The 20620-nt window shown below is 44.5% G+C and overlaps 1 protein-coding gene across 7 annotated transcripts in view; it reads right to left on the bottom strand.

The window, feature by feature from the left end:
* The window catches only part of MYO9B (myosin IXB), a 116963-nt gene that overhangs the window by 78575 nt on the left and 17768 nt on the right, over nucleotides 1-20620 (bottom strand). For all 7 annotated transcript variants that reach the window (XM_070747748.1, XM_070747766.1, XM_070747783.1 and 4 more), the window contains exons 3-4: nucleotides 1727-1821; nucleotides 745-807 (exon numbers count right to left, since the gene is read on the bottom strand). In XM_070747748.1, coding sequence (XP_070603849.1) covers nucleotides 745-807; nucleotides 1727-1821 — 158 coding nt within the window. The remainder of the gene's footprint in view (nucleotides 1-744; nucleotides 808-1726; nucleotides 1822-20620) is intronic.

The raw sequence follows: 20620 nt of genomic DNA, 5'->3' as shown, positions 1-20620 counted from the left end.
TCTTAATAGCTTCTCTATGGAGTCACGAAGGATGATTTGACACGTTTGCTTTGAAACAACAGTGTGTTGCAAAGAAAGACCAATTTAAAAAATGAGATCCCCCCCCCCAAATCAAATGAAACAAATTCAGCTGGATGAATAACCAGGTCAAACCTGGTTTTCCAGAATTCTGATACCATGTCATTTGAATATTAATACAGTTATAAACAAAAACAATCAATCTCTTTCTGCTTTCTTGTTTGGTATATACTTGTCAGGCCTGGAAACCATTTTGGGCCTTGGATCTTCAAGCCTGCCAAAAGCAGTGCTGTAGGAAACTGGGAAGGGTGGGATTGGATGAAGCTAGGGAGATAATGTAGTCAAAATAACATTCCTTTCTCAGAGAGTCAATGCCACTCTGCCCTGCACCTGGAGAGGTGTGACTGGAACCCATGTTCAGTTGGGATGTTGAATTTATTGAACCGTGTGATGAAAATGTAGGTGCTGGGCAGGGATTTGGACTTTCTTTTGGGGGCTGTGGGGGAAACCCGGAAGCTTTCAGATTCGGGTTTTCCCAGATATGCCAATATGACATCTGTAATAAAATGGAACTTTGAGAAAACTCAAGCCTCAGGGTTTGGGGGTGTTACTTGGAACCCTGACAATACTGGGGGTTTTTTTAAAGTGAAAAATGAATGCCACTGATTATGCTGCCTGGATGAAGCAAAAAGGAAGTCTCTGTTACCTAGTCCAATAACCCCTTACCTTTCGTTTTTTTCCTGAGACACCAAGCGAGATTTTTCAAGGAGATATTTTTCAACCACAGCCCTGGGAGCCAAGAAAAGAAACAACAGTGCAAAAGCAGACATTATGTGTTCTGTCGAGCTCTCTGGTAGAATCCTCCCAAAAATGCACAGATGCAATTTCAGACACACACACGTTTGAAAATTCAAAACAATGTTCTTTATACAGAAAATGCAAATAAACAGAGCACTCTTTTTGTATAGCAAAGAGCACTTGTCTCCAAACAAAATTGGTAATTTGTACAAGTCCCTTATCTGTTCTGTGATACTTAGCTTGCAGCTGTGAGGCAATTCACAGTCCTTCTTCTTTCACAAAGTGAAACAAACTTTGCTCTGGTTTAGTTTCAAAGCGTGAAAAAATCAGCACACAAAGATCAAAGTCAGCAAAGCAGTCATGAAACACAAGGATAAGATAATCCTCCACAATTGGCAAACCCACAGGCTGCTATTTATAGCAGCCTCACTAATTACCACAGCCCCACCCAACCACAGGTGGCCTCATTTTCTTTGATAATAATCTCTCAGTTGTTGTTGCCTATGCATCCCTCTCCTCATGCATGGCTGTATCATTAACTCTTGTTCTGAATCCAAGGAGGAGCTAGATAATTGATCTCCTTCTGAGCTGTCTGCCACACTCTCCTCCTCCCTGTCACTCATGTCTTCTTGGTCAGAGGAGCCTTCATCATCAGATTCCACCGGGGGGGACGGGACACAGGCCTGCAGCATGTGGATGTCTCCCCCACATCCACAGTCCTTGGGGTAGGAGCTGGGCCAGAGCTAACCACAACATTATGAATCTATACAAATATTTTTCAAGACAGAACGCAGCATGCCGCTGAGATAATTGCTTATGAATGCAGAGACTAGTTTTTCTTTTGAATTCTATTGTCCATTACGAGAATTACAACTGGATGAGACGGTGGGGGCATGGGTACAGCACTTACCCTCGGACGATGCCATTCTCCAAGTAGTTGACCTGAATGAATTTCCCAAACCGACTCGAGTTGTTATTGTGAGCTGTCTTTGCATTCCCAAAGGCCTGAAATGAAGCAAAATGACTTTATTTCCGATGATTATGATACAGTACTGTGTGTTCTGGCTGACAACTTTCCAATGTTTTAAACCTCAACTCTTGCTGCTAAGTCTGTAGTTTAAAACCCTATAATTGAAAATGGCAGGAATAAAATGCAAGTCAGATGCTTTACCATGGGCTATGCAAAGCACTATGGAGCACTACTATTCATAGTAGTTGTAATTTGCCTCGTACCTAATTAGGATATTAGGAGTTGTGGTGGTGGAGTGGTTAGAATGCAGTATTTGCACACTAACTCTGCCCACAGACAGGAGTTTGATTCTGATTGTCCCAAGGTTGACTCAGCCTTTCAGTCTTCAAAGGTTGTAAGACGAGGACCCAGATTGTTGGGGGCAATATGCTGATATCGTAAACTGCTCAGAGAGTGCTGCAAAGCACTATGGAACGATATATAAGTCTAACTATTGCTGCTGCTATTGCTATATTGGTTTATCTAACCCTGTATGTTGTACATCTCCACCCCATGTCCAGTCAGCAAAGCAGTGGAAGTGATGTGCCGGTGCCTGGAGGCTGTTGGGATCTGGATGGGTGTCAACAGGCTCAAACTCAACCCTGACAAGACGGAGTGGCTGTAGGTCTTGCCTCCCAAGGACAATTCCATCTGTCCGTCCATTACCCTGGGGGGGGGCATTATTGACCCCCTCAGAGAGGGTCCGCAACTTGGGCATCCTCCTCGATCCACAGCTAACATTAGAGCACCATCTTTCGGCTGTGGCGAGGAGGGCGTTTGCCCAGATCCACCTGGAGCACCAGTTGCGGCCCTATTTGGACCGGGAGTCACTGCTCACAGTCAGTCACGCCCTCGTCACTTCGAGGTTCGACTACTGCAACGTTCTCTAGATGGGGCTTCCTTTGAAAAATGTTCGGCTATCGTGGGGCTTCCAATATCTGCCCACATTTCACCAACACTCCGCGGCCTTCACTGGTTGCCGATCAGTTTCCGGTCACAATTCAAAGTGCTGGTAATGACCTATAAAGCCCTACATGGCATCGGACCAGAATACCTCCGGGACCGCCTTCTGCCGCACGAATCCCAGCGGCCAATCAAGTCCCACAGAGTTGGCCTTCTCCGGGTCCCGTCGACTAAACAATGCCGTTTGGCGGGACCCAGGGGAACAGCCTTCTCTGTGGCGGCCCCGGCCCTCTGGAATCAACTCCCCCCAGAGATTCAAATTGCCCCTACTCTTCCTGCCTTCCATAAGATGTTGAAGACCTATCTATGTCGCCAGGCATGGGGGGAATAACTATCTTGTCCCCCCAGCACCACCTGTTTTCTGACTGTAATATATGAGAATGGTATGATTGTGTAGTAATGATCGTTTTTAATATTTATGGGTTTTAAATTGCTTTTAACTTATATTGGATTTGTACTTTGTATATTGTATTGCTGTTGTTGTGAGCCGCCCTGAGTCTTCGGAGAGGGGCGGCATACAAATCTAATAAAACTTAAACTTAATTACTTTTAGCTGTCTGAATGTTCTCAGAGTCTTTGAGATGCCAATAATTCCAAGAATATTGTTTATGTAATGCATGTGTTCTGCTACTAATGTACAGCTCCAACTGGTAGCTGACTACATTTTAATTTTTCAGCCATTAACTCCCATATAATGGGACAAGTAGAAACATTATTTATTGTCAAAGATCAAAAGAAAAGCAATCATAAGTCACCATAAGTGAACTGGCAGCCATACACATTTTCTTAATAAATAAATCATAATCACATGGAATAATTTGTCCAACTCTTGCATCAATAAAGCAAATAATAATGTGTGATCTTCACGCGATACAAGGTTCTGCTTATTACTTCCCCCATACAGCATGCCCTATAAGAACAGTTATGCAAATCCTATTTGCAATTTTATTGTCTTGTTCAGGTTAAGACGAGGACCCAGATTGTTGGGGGCAATATGCCGATATCGGAACCCCCTCAGAGAGGGTCCGCAACTTGGGCGTCCTCCTCGATCCACAGCTCACATTAGAAAAACATCTCTCAGCTGTGGCGAGGGGGGCGTTTGCCCAGGTTCGCCTGGTGCACCAGTTGCGGCCCTATCTGGACCGGGACTCATTACTCACAGTCACTCATGCCCTCATCACCTCGAGGTTCGACTACTATAATGCTCTCTACATGGGGCTACCTTTGAAAAGTGTTCGGAAACTTCAGATCGTGCAGAATGCAGCTGCGAGAGCAGTCATGGGCTTCCCTAAATATGCCCATGTTACACCATCACTCCGCAGTCTGCATTGGCTGCCGATCAGTTTCCGGTCACAATTCAAAGTGTTGGTTATGACCTTTAAAGCCCTTCATGGCACTGGACCAGAATATCTCTGAGACCGCCTACTGCCGCACGAATCCCAGCGACCGATTAGGTCCCACAGAGTGGGCCTTCTCCGGGTCCCGTCAACTAAACAATGTCGGTTGGCGGGCCCCAGGGGAAGAGCCTTCTCTGTGGCGGCACCGGCCCTCTGGAACCAACTCCCCCCGGAGATTAGGACTGCCCCTTCTCTTCCTGCCTTCCGGAAACTCCTTAAAACCCACCTTTGCCGTCAGGCATGGGGGAACTGAAACATCTTCCCCTGGGCATGTTTAATTTATATATGGTATGCCTGAGTGTATGTCTGTTAGTATATGGGGTCTTTTTTAAATCGTTAAATATTTTAAATCTGTTTAGATTATTTATGATTTGTTTCCACGTGTTGTGAGCCGCCCCGAGTCTTCGGAGAGGGGCGGCATACAAATCTAAGTAATAAATAAATAATAAATAAATAAATAAATTAACTTACAACAATCATTAATAATAGATATTCTCATCCTTGATAGTTTAAAATATATGGCATCATATGAATGGGGCTTGGGAAGGAAGAGAAAAGGAAGAAAAAATGCTAACCTCTGAAGTTATGATTTCATATTTTCATTTATTTTCTTTTGAGCTGCTTATATTACCCAAGCTATGAAAGGTAACTGGACTCAGTTCTGAAAGCTTATCTTTCATTGCAAACATCTGCTGAGTCCACATGGAAATTATTTTGCATTCCTAATCTTTATAATGCGGATACGTATTAAAGTATACGTTCAGTTTTTACATTACTCTTACTGATACAACATTGTATGAATTGCTTGCTTTCATTCTTATAAAAATATTGCTTTATTCAATAAAAATCCATCTTTGTTTCTGAAAGATTCTACATACGATTAGGACTTTTCCAACCCATGTTCATGCAAAACAATGTCTCTCTTTATTCAATGGGATTGCAATCAAACAAGTATAGATGGTGTGTTTGCCCAGCCTTTACTTTTCATTATACAGTGATACCTTGTCTTACAAACTTAATTGGTTCCGGGACGAGGTTCTTAAGGTGAAAAGTTTGTAAGATAAAACAATGTTTCCCATAGGAATCAATGGAAAAGCGATTAATGCGTGCAAGCCCAAAATTCACACCTTTTGCCAGCCAAAGCACCCGTTTTTGCACTGCTGGGATTCCCCTGAGGTTCCCCTCCATGGGAAACCCCACCTCCGGACTTCTGTGTTTTTGTGATACTGCAGGGGAATCCCAGCATCGCAAAAAAGAGCGCTTCGCTGGCAACGGAAGTCCGGAGGTGGGGTTTCCCAGCGAAGGGAGCATCAGTGAAATCGCAACATTGCAAAAACACCGAAGTCCTCGAAACCCCACCTCCAGACCGCTGTGTTTTTGCGATGCTGCGATTTCGCTGAGGCTCCCCTCGCTGGGAAACCCCACCTCCGGACTTCCGTTGCCAGCAAAGTGCCCATTTTTGCGCTGCTGGATTCCCCTGCTGGGATTCCCCTGCAGCATCACAAAAACATGGAAGTCCGGAGGTGGGGTTTCCCATGGAGGGGAGCCTCAGGGGAATCCCAGCAGCACAAAAATGGGTGCTTTGCTGGCAACGGAAGTCTGGAGGCGGGGCATCCCAGCGGCGGCAGTGGGTTTGTAAGGTGAAAATAGTTTGTAAGAAGAGGCAAAAAAAATCTTAAACCCTGGGTTTGTATCTTGAAAAGTTTGTATGACGAGGCGTTTGCAAGATGAGATATCACTGTATATTATTATATTTATTATAAAATGTTTCTAGTTTTCTTATGTCTGCCCAAGAAGAATCTTATGGATTTCTTGTTGGTAAGCATATAGATTCCATGATGATCAAGGTATCCCCTCTGCCAGGTAAGTATAGGTAAGCATATAATTTCAACAGTGTATACAGAGCTATATGTCAATTCATGCTCTTGTACACATGTTGCACACAGAAAGAAAGTGCAAATGCTATCAACTTTGAGAGTTGCCAGTAAGTTGCTTTCAAAAAGTGGGTGAACCCAATGATGGGGAAGGTATTAGAATTTTTAAATTTTTTTAAACTTTTACAGTTTAAAAAGTTTTAATCCTGTAGTTAGTTTTTCTTCCGCCCTAAATTCCAAAATTAAGGGAGAAAAGAGGTGAAAATATTGAGCTTCATCCATCTGAGGGAGAAGGGTAGCTCTTAAAGTAAAAAGGGGGGCCGGGGGGCCTTTTTCTGCTTGCTCAGTTACACTGCTTGTGATGTGAAAATATTAAAAATGAGATGACCTCATACACATGGTATTTAAACAAATGTTACCCAAAAGCTGATTTTAAAAAAAAAAAAAGGTTAGAATACTATTAGCTATCAAACTAATATGATAAATGTTGATTATTTTTATAAGATAATAAGAAAATTCTCCCCTTTGGATCTTGAAACTTCCCTCCCTTGTGGAAAGCTAGTTGCAGAAATTCTGGAAAATATAAACTTGCAGAATAGAAACATAGAAACATAGAAGTCTGACGGCAGAAAAAGACCTCATGGTCCATCTAGTCTGCCCTTATACTATTTTCGGTATTTTATCTTACAATGAATATATGTTTATCCCAGGCATGTTTAAATTCAGTTACTGTGGATTTATCTACCACGTCTGCTGGAAGTTTGTTCCAAGGATCTACTACTCTTTCAGTAAAATAATATTTTCTCATGTTGCTTTTGATCTTTCCCCCAACTCACTTCAGATTGTGTCCCCTTGTTCTTGTGTTCACTTTCCTATTAAAAACACTTCCCTCCTGGACCTTATTTAACCCTTTAATATATTTAAATGTTTCAATTATGTCCCCCCTTTTCCTTCTGTCCTTCAGACTATACAGATTAAGTTCATTAAGTCTTTCCTGATAAGTTTTATGCTTAAGACCTTCCACCATTCTTGTAGAATAGGATAAATACTATTAATTTCTCTTCCTTTCTTTAATTCACCAAGTTTTATCTACCAGGATCCATCCATCTATCCACCCTCCCTCCCTTCCAGTGGCTTAAAAATTAAGCAATTAAAAATAGAGTAATATGCTGAAAATGCTGGAAAAAACCTAGAAGTTTCATCTTCCAAATTCTCTCTGGAGGAACTATGACTTCATTTTGGAGGGGGTGGGCAGGAGAGAAGATAATATTTGAGCTAATAAAACTCCAACAGGAGGCCATTACAGGGAGTCAGCCCTAATGATTCAAATTGAACAAAATGCTTTGCTAATTGATCATAGTGGCCAGATGGTAATTCTTACTGAGAAAGGAATTAGTCTTCCCAAAGGGCAGCTGGACAACAATCTCTTGATGTAATAAGGAGCAGTAAGAACTGTCTGACTCATTTAATGTCATGGCATACAGTATATCCTCACAGTATTCAATCAGATTCACACTACATTGTTCTCTACTTGCACTTCAAAAGCATTGCTTCTGCAGCTTCATTGCTTCTGGCTTGCACTGGCTGCCGATCAGTTTCCGGTCACAATTCAAAGTGTTGGTTATGACCTTTAAAGCCCTACATGGCATTGGACCAGAGTACCTCTGGAACCGCCTGCTACCGCACGAATCCCAGCGACCGATAAGGTCCCACAGAGTTGGCCTTCTCTGGGTCCCATCGACTAAGGGAAGAGCCTTCTCTGTGGCGGCCCCGGCCCCCTGGAATCAACTCCCCCCCAGAGATTAGAATTGCCCCCACCCTCCCTGTCTTTGGTAAACTACTCAAGACTCACTTATACCACCAGGCATGGGGGAGTTGAGACACCTTTCCCCCAGGCTCTTTTATACTTTGTTTTATGTTTGGTATGAATGTGTTGTTTGGTGTTTTAAATAATGATAGGGTTTTATATGTTGTTTAATATTAGATTTGTTCTACTATAATATTGTTTTTATTATTGTTGTGAGCCGCCCCGAGTCTTCGGAGAGGGGCGGCATACAAATCTAATAAATTATTATTAATTATTATTATTATTCATCTTTTGGTGGCTCTGTGAAAACCAAAAAGCCATCAAGGATGAGCTGCAGAGAAAATAGGCGTTGATTGCTTACCTGAACGCCTCTTCTCGTACGGTGAGCGGGTACAGCAGTCACATGGGGTTGCTCATGTCCAATCCGGTGGAACTGAGCCTAGTGTTAAAAAAGCTTGCCGGATCCGCCCCTTCCCCAGAATTCGCGAATCCATAGACTAGGCTCAGCTGTGAAGCTCTGTAGTGTTCAACTCTCATTGTTAGAGGAAGAAGGTTATAGGAAAGTAAAGAAGACACATACAAGGGCGGGAAGTGACTGCTGTACCCGCTCACCGTACGAGAAGAGGCGTTCAGGTAAGCAATCAACGCCTATTCTCCGTACTGAAGGAGCGGGTCCAGCAGTCACATGGGACATACCCAATAGATGGTCCCTAGGGTGGGATTAGATTGCTATCGTGAGAGATAACGGATTGGAGTACCCTTCTGCCGAAGGCAGCGTCCGCTGAAGCGTATGAATCAATCTTGTAGTGCCTGATGAAGGAATTTGGCGAGGCCCAAGTGGCTGCTTTGCAGACCTCCTCCAACGGGGCTTGAGTTGCCCAAGCGGCCGAAGTGGCTGCGCTCCTGGTGGAATGCGCTGTGATGTTCCTTGGAACTGAGAGGGAGGCCGACTCATAGGCCTTAGATATAGTCCCTCTGATCCAACGGCCTATCACTGTTGAAGACACTTTGGCACCCATGACTCTGGGGTGATAGGCTATAAACAGTGCTTCTGACCTCCGAAAGGGTCCTGTGCGTTGGATATAGATTCTCAGCGCTCTAATGAGATCCAGGGTGTGCCATCTAATTGCCAAGGGATGGTCTCGTTGGAGGCAGAAGGAAGGTAGGACAATATCCTGAGTTCTGTGGAACATGGAACTGACCTTGGGTAAGAAGGTGGGGTCCAGTCGCAAGACTACCTTGTCCTGATGGAATTGACAAAGGTCCTGTCTGATTGAGAGGGCAGCCAGCTCCGAAATGCGTCGGGCAGAGGTAATAGCCACCAGAAATGCTACTTTAAAGGATAGGTATCTGAGGGATGCCGATTTTAGGGGTTCGTATGGTGCCTGCGTGAGGGAGTGGAGAACCCGTGGCAAATCCCAGGATGGATACCTGTGGACCTTGGAAGGTCTAAGGTTGGCTATGCCCTTGAGGAATTCCTGAACCTCTGGGAAGGATCGGAGAGGCTGTCTGCGGGGGCCCCCTAGGACAGAGGAAATTGCCGCCAGATGACGCCGGAGGGTGCTGGTGGAAAGTCCTTTATGGAAACCTTGCATAAGGAAGGAAATGATTCTGTGTATGGGAATGCACAGGGGAGAAAGGCCTTCCTGTAGACACCACTGGTGAAACTTGGACCACGTGTGGTCGTAGATTCGATTGGTCGAACCCCTTCTGGCCTTTAAAATGACCTCCACTGTATCGGGGTCGTGACCACGCAGTTCTAAGTCTCTCCTGATAACAGCCAGGCGGTGAGGTGGAACCACTCCGGGTCTGGATGGAATGAGGCCCCCTGCCGCAGCATATCCCCCGAAACGGGGAGTCGCCAAGGGTCCTGGACGGACAACTGTTGGAGATCCGCGAACCAGGGCCGGCGGGGCCAATGAGGGGCGATTAAGATTACTCGGGCCCTCTCGGTGAGGACCTTGTGAATCACATCCGGGAGAATTGGAATTGGAGGGAATGCGTAGAGTAGGCCTGGAGGCCATGGGCTCCGGAGGGCATTGATTGCTTCCGCTCCCGGGGATGGAAATCTGGAAAAGAAGCGAGGGAGTTGGGCGTTCGCATTGGTCGCGAAGAGATCCAGGACTGGTAGGCCGAATCTGAGGCTGATTTGATGGAACAGGTCCTGATGGAGGTTCCACTCTCCTGGGTCTATCGTTGCTCGAGATAGCCAATCCGCCTGGACGTTGAGGCTCCCCGAGATGTGGTCGGCTAGGAGCGACCGAAGATGTTTTTCCGCCCAAAGGCCTAACTTGAGGGCCTCCCTCATGAGGGCTTTGGACCTCGTGCCCCCCTGTCTGCAGATATGGCTTTTTGTGGCAATGTTGTCGGTGAGAATGAGAACGTGCCGGTTGGGAATGCGAGGAGAGAAATGCTTCAGAGCCAGGGAAACGGCTCTTAACTCTAGCCAATTGATTGGCTTGGAAGCTTCCTCCGGGGACCACGTGCCCTGGGCTATCATCCCCTGGGCGTGGGCGCCCCATCCCGATAGACTGGCATCTGTGGTGATGACAAATTGATCCGGGCACCTGAACGGGGATCCTTTGTCCATGGCCGGAGACTTCCACCACTTGAAGGATCTGCGAACCATTGGAGGGATGACAATGCGACGATTTGAGTTGCTGTGCCCCGATCTCTGAAAGGGTAATAGGAGCCACTGTAGTTCCCTAGCATGAAGGCGAGCCCAGGGAATGATGCCTATGCATGACACCATCTTCCCCAAAAGGGAAGACAGGGATACTATGGATACTGAAGGTTTAGATAGAATGCAAGAAATTAACTCCCCTATACTGAATTTTCTCTCGGGAGAGAGAAAGACCTGGGAGGATTCTGAATTAATAATGGATCCCAGGTGTAAAATGGATGTGGAAGGTTGGAGATGACTTTTATCAAAGTTGATGGAAAATCCATGGTCCTGAAGGACTGACATGGTGACAGAAAGGTCTGTTTTCACTTTCTCTAGGGAGTTCCCATGAATCAAAATATCATCAAGATAACATAAAATGTGGATGGGAGACGCCCGGATATAGGCCGCCAGGGACCCCAAGAGCTTTGTAAAAACCCGAGGGGCCGAGGAGAGGCCAAATGGCATCGCCCTATACTGGAAATGCCTGCCTTGAAAGGAGAAACGCAAAAATTTTCTGTGGCATTTGGCTATAGGAATGTGGAGGTAAGCCTCAGTAAGGTCTAAAGAGACCATGAAATCTCCCGTGTGGATGGCGGCCAAAATAGATGATAAGGAGTGCATCTTAAACTTCCTATATTTGATGAATAGGTTCAGCTTCTTTAAATCCAAAATAGCTCTCCAACCTCCGGAGGATTTTGGAACCATAAATAGGATGGAGTAAAAACCTAGACCCCTCTGACCGGGAGGAACCGGTTGGATGGCTCTGATGGACAATAAGTGGGAAATGGCCTCCTCCATACGGTTACAATCTGAGGAGGACCTGGGAGAAGGGCAGGAAATGAAACGTTTCGGGGGGGGAGAGATAAATTCTAAAAGAAGGCCTGTTTGAACAGTGTCAATGACCCAGGGGTCCTTGGAGGTGAGACGCCAATTAGAGGCGAAATGGGCCAGGCGACCACCTATGGGAATTGAGGAAAAATTACCATCTAGGTTTCTTTGAAGCCCTGTTAGAGGACGCTCCCCTTTGGAAGCGAAACCCTCTGCCCCTGGAGTTCCTACCTTGGGAACGAAAACGGGGGGAATACTGACCTGGAGATCTCTGATAGGAAGCCGCTTGGTCTTGCTGACGCCCTGGGCGACGAAAGGACTGCGTTTTGGTAGCCTTTTTGGTGGTTGGACCCAAAACTTTCTTCTTGTCTGTGGTTTCCGTGAGGAGTGGATCCAGAAGATCACCGAAAAGAAGGTCGCGCTTTAAGGGTCCCAGGGATAACTGCCACTTCTGGCGTACTCCCGCTTGCCAAGGGCGAATCCATAGGAGTCTTCTTGCCGTTGTAGAAGCTGCAATAGACTTAGCAGAAAATCTAGTAGATTGTAAAGTGGCATCAGCCACGTACTGAGCAGCTGCAAAGACCTTGTTGACGTCTTGTTGACCTCTCAAGTCATCGGGAGGAATATGCTGTTGAAGTTGGCGAAGCCAGAGAAGCATGGCTCTGGAGAAAAAGGAAGCCGCTGCAGAACTTTTAATGGCCCAGGAATCTGCGGTGAATCCTCTTTTGAGCATTTGTTCAATCCGCTTGTCCTTTGGGCGGAGGACTTCCTCTGCTTCGCCTGGCACAGCAGCCGCCGAGTGAAGGATCTTGACCGGTTCATCCGGTTTTGGAAAAGATAGGAGCTCCTCATAGGAAGAGGAAAGTTTGTACAATTTTCTATCCTTGGTTGAGGGATTAAGCCCAGAGGCTGGGAAATCCCACTGCTTAAGTAAGGCATCTTTAAACAATTTAGGCATAGGAATTACCTCGTTATCCTCCTGTTCCTCTGTGAAGTAAGGTAAGTTCTCCTCCGGGGGGTCAGTGGATGTGGAGGCCTGTTTCTCCTGGGCCGCCAATCCCGTAGAAATTCTAGCTTTGAGGAGGAGAGATTTGAACAATTGAGAAGGAAAAATAGTAATTGGAGAAGGCACCTTTATTTGGGATTCCTCATCATCTGAGAGGCCTTGAAAGGGATCCTCATCCTCCTCCATATCCTCATATTCGTCCTGAGAGGAATCTGAATCATCCTGAATAGGAGCTCTAACCGCTGGGGAAGAACCCAAGGGGCGGGAGGGACGAGGAGGAGGAGGAGGTAAGGGAAGCTCATTGATGGTAGAGAGTTTAGCATCAATGGCCTTGGACAACACAGAAAAAATAGATTGGAATTCAGGAGGTAAACTAGAAATATCAGCAGGAATGGCAGAAGAATCCCTGAAGGCCTGGGAGGATCCTGGCTGGGGGGAATCTTCAATAATATCTGGTTCCTCTGGACCTATTCCCCATAGGTTAGGTTGGGGTCTGTCTAGGTTTGGCTCATCCAGAGATAACACAGGGACCCCAGAAGGAGGCAGACTAGAAGCCTCTGGGGGGTCTTGACTACTGAGTACTTGGGCCTGTACTTTCAAACGCTTTGCTGATTTATCATGGATTCTTTGTAGGGCTAGGTCCCTTCTCTTCTCAGCCCTGGTGACCTTGGTCGAGGGGCGGGCCCCTGAAGAAGAGGAGGACGAGGCCTGGGGGATACTGGTAATCTCATCGCCTGTAGGCCTGGCCTCTCTGGGACCTTTAGTTGTGCCTCTCTTGGGAAAGGTAGCCATAGTCTGACAATTAGCAGAAGACCAGGCTGAGCCAAATAACTGAATAATTAGGGAGAAGAATTTCAAAGGCTTCCCAAGAGGAATGGATCCTGCTCCGAGGCCTCGGAGCTGCTGAGACTTGAGGACAATCTGGGCAAACCCAGAGTTCGTGCCCCCAAATACAGCGTGGCCAGCCTCCCTAAACTTTAATTAAAGTAACCAAGGCACTCTGGTTGGAGGCTTAGCCGGTGGAGAATTAAGCCTGAGCGTCCCAAAGCCCACTCCGGGATCCACGCGGTGGACTGAGGCCTACGCGGCTGGCAGGAGGCCAACACGAGAGACCTAATTTTAAAAAGGGCGCGAAGGCCTTCGCGCCGAAAAATCGCTCCGTAATGGAAGTTCTTAAAGGGGAAGCGATCGACTAAGTCCAGGAGACTAGAACAAGCGTCTCACTCCGCAGGAGGTATTTCTTAAGCCCTTTATCAATAATACAATAATATAGCAATGAATCAATACTTGCACCAAGACCTCCAGGCCAAAGGATTAAAAGAATCCACAAGCGGCAGCGGGGATCGTACACGGCAAGACAGCCGGGGGAAAACGAAACCGCAACTTCTCCCAAGAAAAAAAGCCGAGCCACAAACGGCTGGCGCTATTAGTGCAAGTAAATAAATAAGAACAAATAAATCTTACTACTTTTGAAGGGAAAGATCGAAGGGAAGGTGTTAGAATGTTGAACGAGCTATCACAATACAACCGCAGGATATGCGAACTGAGCGAATTCTGGGGAAGGGGCGGATCCGGCAAGCTTTTTTAACACTAGGCTCAGTTCCACCGGATTGGACATGAGCAACCCCATGTGACTGCTGGACCCGCTCCTTCAGTACGGAGAAGCTATTCAGCAATGATTCATTAAGGGTCAGAGATGCTGTCTTTTTACCAGGAATAATCAAGGCCCCTGACCAATTCACACAACATGTGGCCTGGGAAATCTCTAACCACCCATGAGAAACCATTTAAATCCAACAGTGACCTGGTAGAACATTTGATTTTTCTAGTTCTGTGATGGATACAGACAGCAATAGGCGCAACCAGGAAGTGATCTAGGATAAAGATAAGATCCAGAGCACATAATAGCAGCTTCAAGTTTAAACAAGAATACCATATTTTTCGGAGTAATAAGTAACCTTTCCCCCCCCCCCCAAAAGAGGGTGGAAATGTTGCTGCATCCTATACATCGAATATAGCCATTTTGGCTGTCCTGAAGGCCCCCCCCCCCCCCCCAATTTTTGAACAGAGGGTCTGGGAAGCCGGCAGAGAGATTCTGGATGCTGGCAAAAAAACCCAGCCCCATTTTTGTGAAAAAACGGGCAAAAATGGCCCATTTTTCTGCTTGCTCAGTTATACTGTCCAGTACCAAGATCTCCACCACAAGGCCAGGACCCAAGAGCCCAAGGAGGGATCCCAAAGGAAGATAGGCAATATACACAAGTCCCTTTACTTACCCTTAAGGTACAAACTAACATATAGGCATTCATACCTGCTACCTCATTACAGAGATCTTGGATATAGAAAAGAATAAGTCAATACAACCCAAGTCCTAGAATCAATATTGGTGCGGGATCTGAAACCTGCCTGAGCATGTTTCTGAAAAGGTAAAATTTGAGTTTCAGTAATTAAATCAAGCCTGTCTGCTTGTCCATCATCAAATCATAAATGGGTCTTCACACAGACCTGATAGTCTGTAGAGATTCTCAGTCATCCAGGTCTTGGTTGTCCCAAAGGTGTTTTTTTCAGGAGGCAGCTGAACTTTCTTGTTTTTTCTTTTGAAGACGTTTTGCTTCTCATCCAGGATGCTTCTTCAGTTCTGGCAGGATAGTGGGTTATGAAAGGATTTATATTCCTGGCAGACATCCTTTTAGAGGGTCGTTGAAGCACTTGGAAGTTTATCTGTGTCCTCAGGGTCACTTGAGTAGTGCTCCTGGTTCCTGTGGTCTTCAAATTTTCTCTAGAAATCCATCCCTACTCCCACACCATGGATTTCCAGAGAAAAATTCCATTTTCCAAATCCATCTCTACTCCCACACCATGGATTTCCAGAGAAAAATTCCTTTTCCAAATCCATCTCTACTCCCACACCATGGATTTCCAGAGAAAAATTCCATTTTCCAAATCCATCTCTACTCCCACACCATGGATTTCCAGAGAAAAATTCCTTTTCCAAATCCATCTCTACTCCCACACCATGGATTTCCAGAGAAAAATTCCATTTTCCAAATCCATCTCTACTCCCACACCATGGATTTCCAGAGAAAAATTCCTTTTCCAAATCCATCTCTACTCCCACACCATGGGTTTCCAGAGAAAAATTCCATTTTTCAAATCCATCTCTACTCCCACACCATGGGTTTCCAGAGAAAAATTCCATTTTTCAAATCCATCTCTACTCCCACACCATGGGTTTCCAGAGAAAAATTCCTTTTCCAAATCCATCTCTACTCCCACACCATGGGATTCCAGAGAAAAATTCCATCTTTCAAATCCATCTCTACTCCCACACCATGGGTTTCCAGAGAAAAATTCCTTTTCCAAATCCATCTCTACTCCCACACCATGGGTTTCCAGAGAAAAATTCCATTTTTCAAATCCATCTCTACTCCCACACCATGGGTTTCCAGAGAAAAATTCCTTTTCCAAATCCATCTCTACTCCCACACCATGGGTTTCCAGAGAAAAATTCCATTTTTCAAATCCATCTCTACTCCCACACCATGGATTTCCAGAGAAAAATTCCTTTTCCAAATCCATCTCTACTCCCACACCATGGGTTTCCAGAGAAAAATTCCATTTTTCAAATCCATCTCTACTCCCACACCATGGGTTTCCAGAGAAAAATTCCATTTTTCAAATCCATCTCTACTCCCACACCATGGGTTTCCAGAGAAAAATTCCTTTTCCAAATCCATCTCTACTCCCACACCATGGGTTTCCAGAGAAAAATTCCATTTTTCAAATCCATCTCTACTCCCACACCATGGGTTTCCAGAGAAAAATTCCTTTTCCAAATCCATCTCTACTCCCACACCATGGATTTCCAGAGAAAAATTCCATTTTTCAAATCCATCTCTACTCCCACACCATGGATTTCCAGAGAAAAATTGCAGATCACATAAAACAGGAGTACTATTCAGGTGATCCTGAGGACACAGATAAGTGCTCCAAGTCCTTCAACGACCCTCTAAAACAGTGGTTCTCAACCTTTCTAATGCCGCAACCCCTTAATACAGTTCCTCATGTGGTGGTGAGGCCCAACCATAAGTCTAGCGCCAATTATCCCAACAGAGCTTTAACCTGATTGGCAGGAAGGTCAGAGGGATACCCCCACTGTAAACGCCTGATTGGTCGGATTGTAAAAATATGTTACAAGGCGCCAGAATAAAAGCTTTAGTTCCTAACACCCTGTGAAACAGTCGTTTGACCCCCAAACGGGTCCCGACGCCCAGGTTGAGAACCATTGCTCTGAAAGGATGCAAATTACCGGCCGTCTGCAAGGAATAGAAGTCCTTCAATTTCCCACTATCCTGTCAGAGCTGAAGAAGCTTCTTGGATGAGAAGCAAAACCTCTTCAAAAGAAAAAAAACAAGAAAGTCCAGTTGCCTCCTGAATAAAGCACCTTTGGGATAAAGACCTGATGCTAGTCAGCAACAACTTGAGGCGACGTCCCCTGCTAATCAGGCCAGGATCCCCACAAAGAAGGAGCTAATTCTTTTGAATTGAAGCAGCTAGTGGAAGACCTTAATTTCCTTGAAACAGCTATCTGGCATCCCATCAGCAATGGAATAGGATAGACAAGTAGAATTTTTTTAAAAAAATCATGCCAATTCCCCTCAGTACAGACTAATTACCTAAAACGATCTGGAACTCCTCAGTTCTTCAAACCCCATAAGTGGAAGCAAGTCAGCCTCTTCCACTGGCCTTGGACATGGAAATCCAACCCTTCGGCTTACATTCCTTCTTGTCTTCCGTAAATTGCTCAAGACCCATCTATACTGCAAGGCATGGGGGAGTTGAGACACCTTTTCCCCCAGGCTTTTTATATATTTTTTATATTTAAGTTTGGTATGTATGTGCTGTTTGCTTTTTAATATGATAGGGTTTTATATGCTTCTTTTAATATTGGATTTGTTTCGCTATACAGTAATATTGTTTTATTACTGTTGTGAGCCGCCCCGAGTCTTCGGAGAGGGGCGGCATACAAATCTAATAAATTGAATTGAATTGAATTCCTATTGCAGACCAGGCCATCCTCAAATTTCTGGTCTCTCACACAGGGGCCATCCAACTCTAGATAGGTCAAGTTCCAGCTTTAACTGCTTATTGCTTATTTGACCCCTATGACAATCATTAAGTGTTGTACCACATGATTCTTGACAAATGTATATTTTATTTTATGTACGCTGAGAGCATATGCACCAAGACAAATTCCTTGTGTGTCCAATCACACTTGGCCAATAAAAATTCTATTCTATTCTATTCTATTCTAACTCTGAGCAACTCCAGATAGGGAAGAAAAGGACCAAATATATAGTATGGCAAAAGGAAGCTCCTTATATAGCATTATAGCATTTAGATTTATATATCGCTTCATAGTGCTTTTACAGCCCTCTCTAAGCACTTTACAGAATCAGCACATTGCTCCCCACAATCTGAGTCAACCTTGAGCCGGTGGTGAGATTTGAATGCTGAACTACAGCTAGCAGTTAATAATAAAAATAATAACAAAATTAATAATAATAATAATAATAATTTATTGGATTTGTATGCCGCCCCTCTCCGTAGACTCGGGGCGGCTAACAACAATGATAAAAACAGCATGTGACAATCCAATAATAAAACAACTAAAAACCCTTATTATAAAACCAAACATATACACAGTTAGCTGAAGAAGCCTGCAGTGCTGCACTCTAACCACTGTGCCACTCTGTCTCTAATCTATATTGAAAAATACAGCACCTAAGAATACTTGAGACAAATTGTTTTTAACCAAGATAGCTCAGTTCTAGATGCAGATATCTGATAGGTTTGTCCCTCAATCAATATATATATATACATGTGCATATATGGTGACTATAGACATGTCTTCTTCACCTGCTCTTCCCAACCCCCATCAATTATTAGTAGCATCCGGTATTCTATAGTTAGCAGACCCAAAATGGGCTTCTTGTGAATAATCTTCCTGTTTTGGGTTAGAATTACAAGCGAAGCCTTCAAAAATAAGTAAGACTTTAAAAAGTCAACTTCTGCTTTCTGTGGAACTATTGGAATACGCAGACACATGCAGTCATTTTAAACCCTCTTGCTCGTTCTAAGAAAACAAATAGAAAAAGAAAAATATCCAACAGTTTGTTGTAGTTTGATGATCGGCACAAATCCAAGATAAAGGAGATATAGTGCTGTGATGAGGAACTGCAAATCCCAAAGTCTCTGATATGAATTCAGCCTTACCAAGAACACCCCAAGAGAATATTAAATAATTTGAACAACAATTTCATTCAAATCCACTATTTACGTCTAGAATTTTTCACTACGTAGTATTATAACTGAATGTCATTATTTCACATTCCATTTATAAAAGATGACAATGTTAGCATGGAGAATCTAAAGTGTATTCACCTAATCCACCGTACTATATTGTGATTTGAATTACAGTATTTGGGTTTTGTGCTATCTGTTTTATCTTTTTCGCTATTGCTTTTTCAAGATACTGTTATAGCTTTTGCAGAATATTAACTGATTAAACACAGCTAGTTTGGTCTAGTGGTTAAGGCACCAAACTAGAAAGCAGAAGACTTGAGTTCTAGTCCTGGCTTAGCCATGAAAGTCAGGTGGGTGACTTTGAGCCAAACACTCTCTCTCGGCCCACACAGGATTGTTGCTGTGGGGAAAACAAGATGAGGAAGATGTACTGAATATATTCGCCCCCTTGCAAAAACAATGAAGGCAGGTTACAAATATATAAATAAATAAAAGGTAGCCCTTGCCTTATGACCACAATGGAACCCAAATTTTCGGTTGCTTAGCAAGACAGTTGTTGAATGGGTTTTTGCACATTGTACGTCCCCATTTGCCCCAGTTGTTAAGTCAAGTAGTGCCAGCGATGGGAGGCTCCGCCCACCCACCCAGGACGCTTCTGCACATGTGTAGAAGTGTCACACGCGAGCATGAGCCCAAACTGTTATGACCTATAAAGCCCTTCATGGCACCGGACCAGATTATCTCAGGGACCGCCTTCTGCTGCACGAATCCCAGCGACCAGTTTATTTATTTTATGTATTTATTATTTGGATTTGTATGCCGCCCCTCTCCGAAAACTCGGGGCGGCTCACAACAAGTGAAAAGACAATCCAATACATAATCCAATTAATTAAAATATTATAAATTTAAGAAAAACCCCTATACTAACATACACACACACACACAAGCATACCATATATAAATTCAACGTTCCCAGGGGAAGATGTTTAGTTTCCCCATGCCTGACGGCAAAGGTGGGTTTTGAGGAGTTTATGGAAGGCAGGAAGAGTAGGGGCAGTTCTGATCTCCGGGGGGAGTTTGTTCCAGAGAGTCGATGCCGCCACAGAGAAGGTTCTCCCCCTGGGGCCCGCCAACCGACATTGTTAGGTCCCACAGAGTGGGTCTTCTCCGGGTCCCGTCAACTAAACAATGCCGCTTGGCGGGACCCAGGGGAAGAGCCTTCTCTGTGGCGGCCCCGACCCTCTGGAACCAATTCCCCCCCGGAGATTAGAATTGCCCCCACCCTCCTTGCCTTTCGTAAGATACTTAAAACCCACCTCTGCTGCCAGGCATGGGGGAATTGAGATACCCTTTCCCCCTAGGCCTTTACAATTTTATGCACGGTATGTCTGTATGTATGTTTGATTTTTTATTATAATGGGTTTTAATTGTTTTTAGTATTGGATTATTGTTATACGCTGTCTTATTATTGCTGTTAGCCGCCCCGAGTCTCTGGAGAGGGGCGGCATACAAATCCAATAAATAAAATAAGTAAATAAATAAATCAACCGGTAAGAAACAGTTTTACAACCCACTACTGCTATCAAAAATAGCAGGCTCAAAACAGAAGCCTACAATAAAAAGAAACTGAGACATATTGACTTCCAGACGTTACTGTACTAAAGCTTCTAACATCCTCAGCATGTATAACCAACATGCTAATGAATTCTGGCAGTTGTAGTCAGCCCATCTGAAAGGCCCTACATTTGATTTACAAGGTGATACTGTTATGTTCTGTGGGGGGCAAAAAAAGTCAGTTGTATGAATTTTAGCTGTCTTTTTTTCGGTTTCACTACCGTAGTACTTAGCAATGGGGTTGGATGCAGACTTTAAATGCAATTAGTGTCCAGCACCAAGCCTTGTTTCTTTATCTTCAGTTGTAAAAATTCACACAGCCAAATATGACTAAA

This window comes from Erythrolamprus reginae, chromosome 1 (assembly GCF_031021105.1).
Source record: "Erythrolamprus reginae isolate rEryReg1 chromosome 1, rEryReg1.hap1, whole genome shotgun sequence".
Classification (NCBI taxonomy): domain Eukaryota; kingdom Metazoa; phylum Chordata; class Lepidosauria; order Squamata; family Dipsadidae; genus Erythrolamprus; species Erythrolamprus reginae.
Note: the sequence above shows the minus strand (reverse complement) of the source record. Positions and strands in the feature narration are given on the sequence as shown.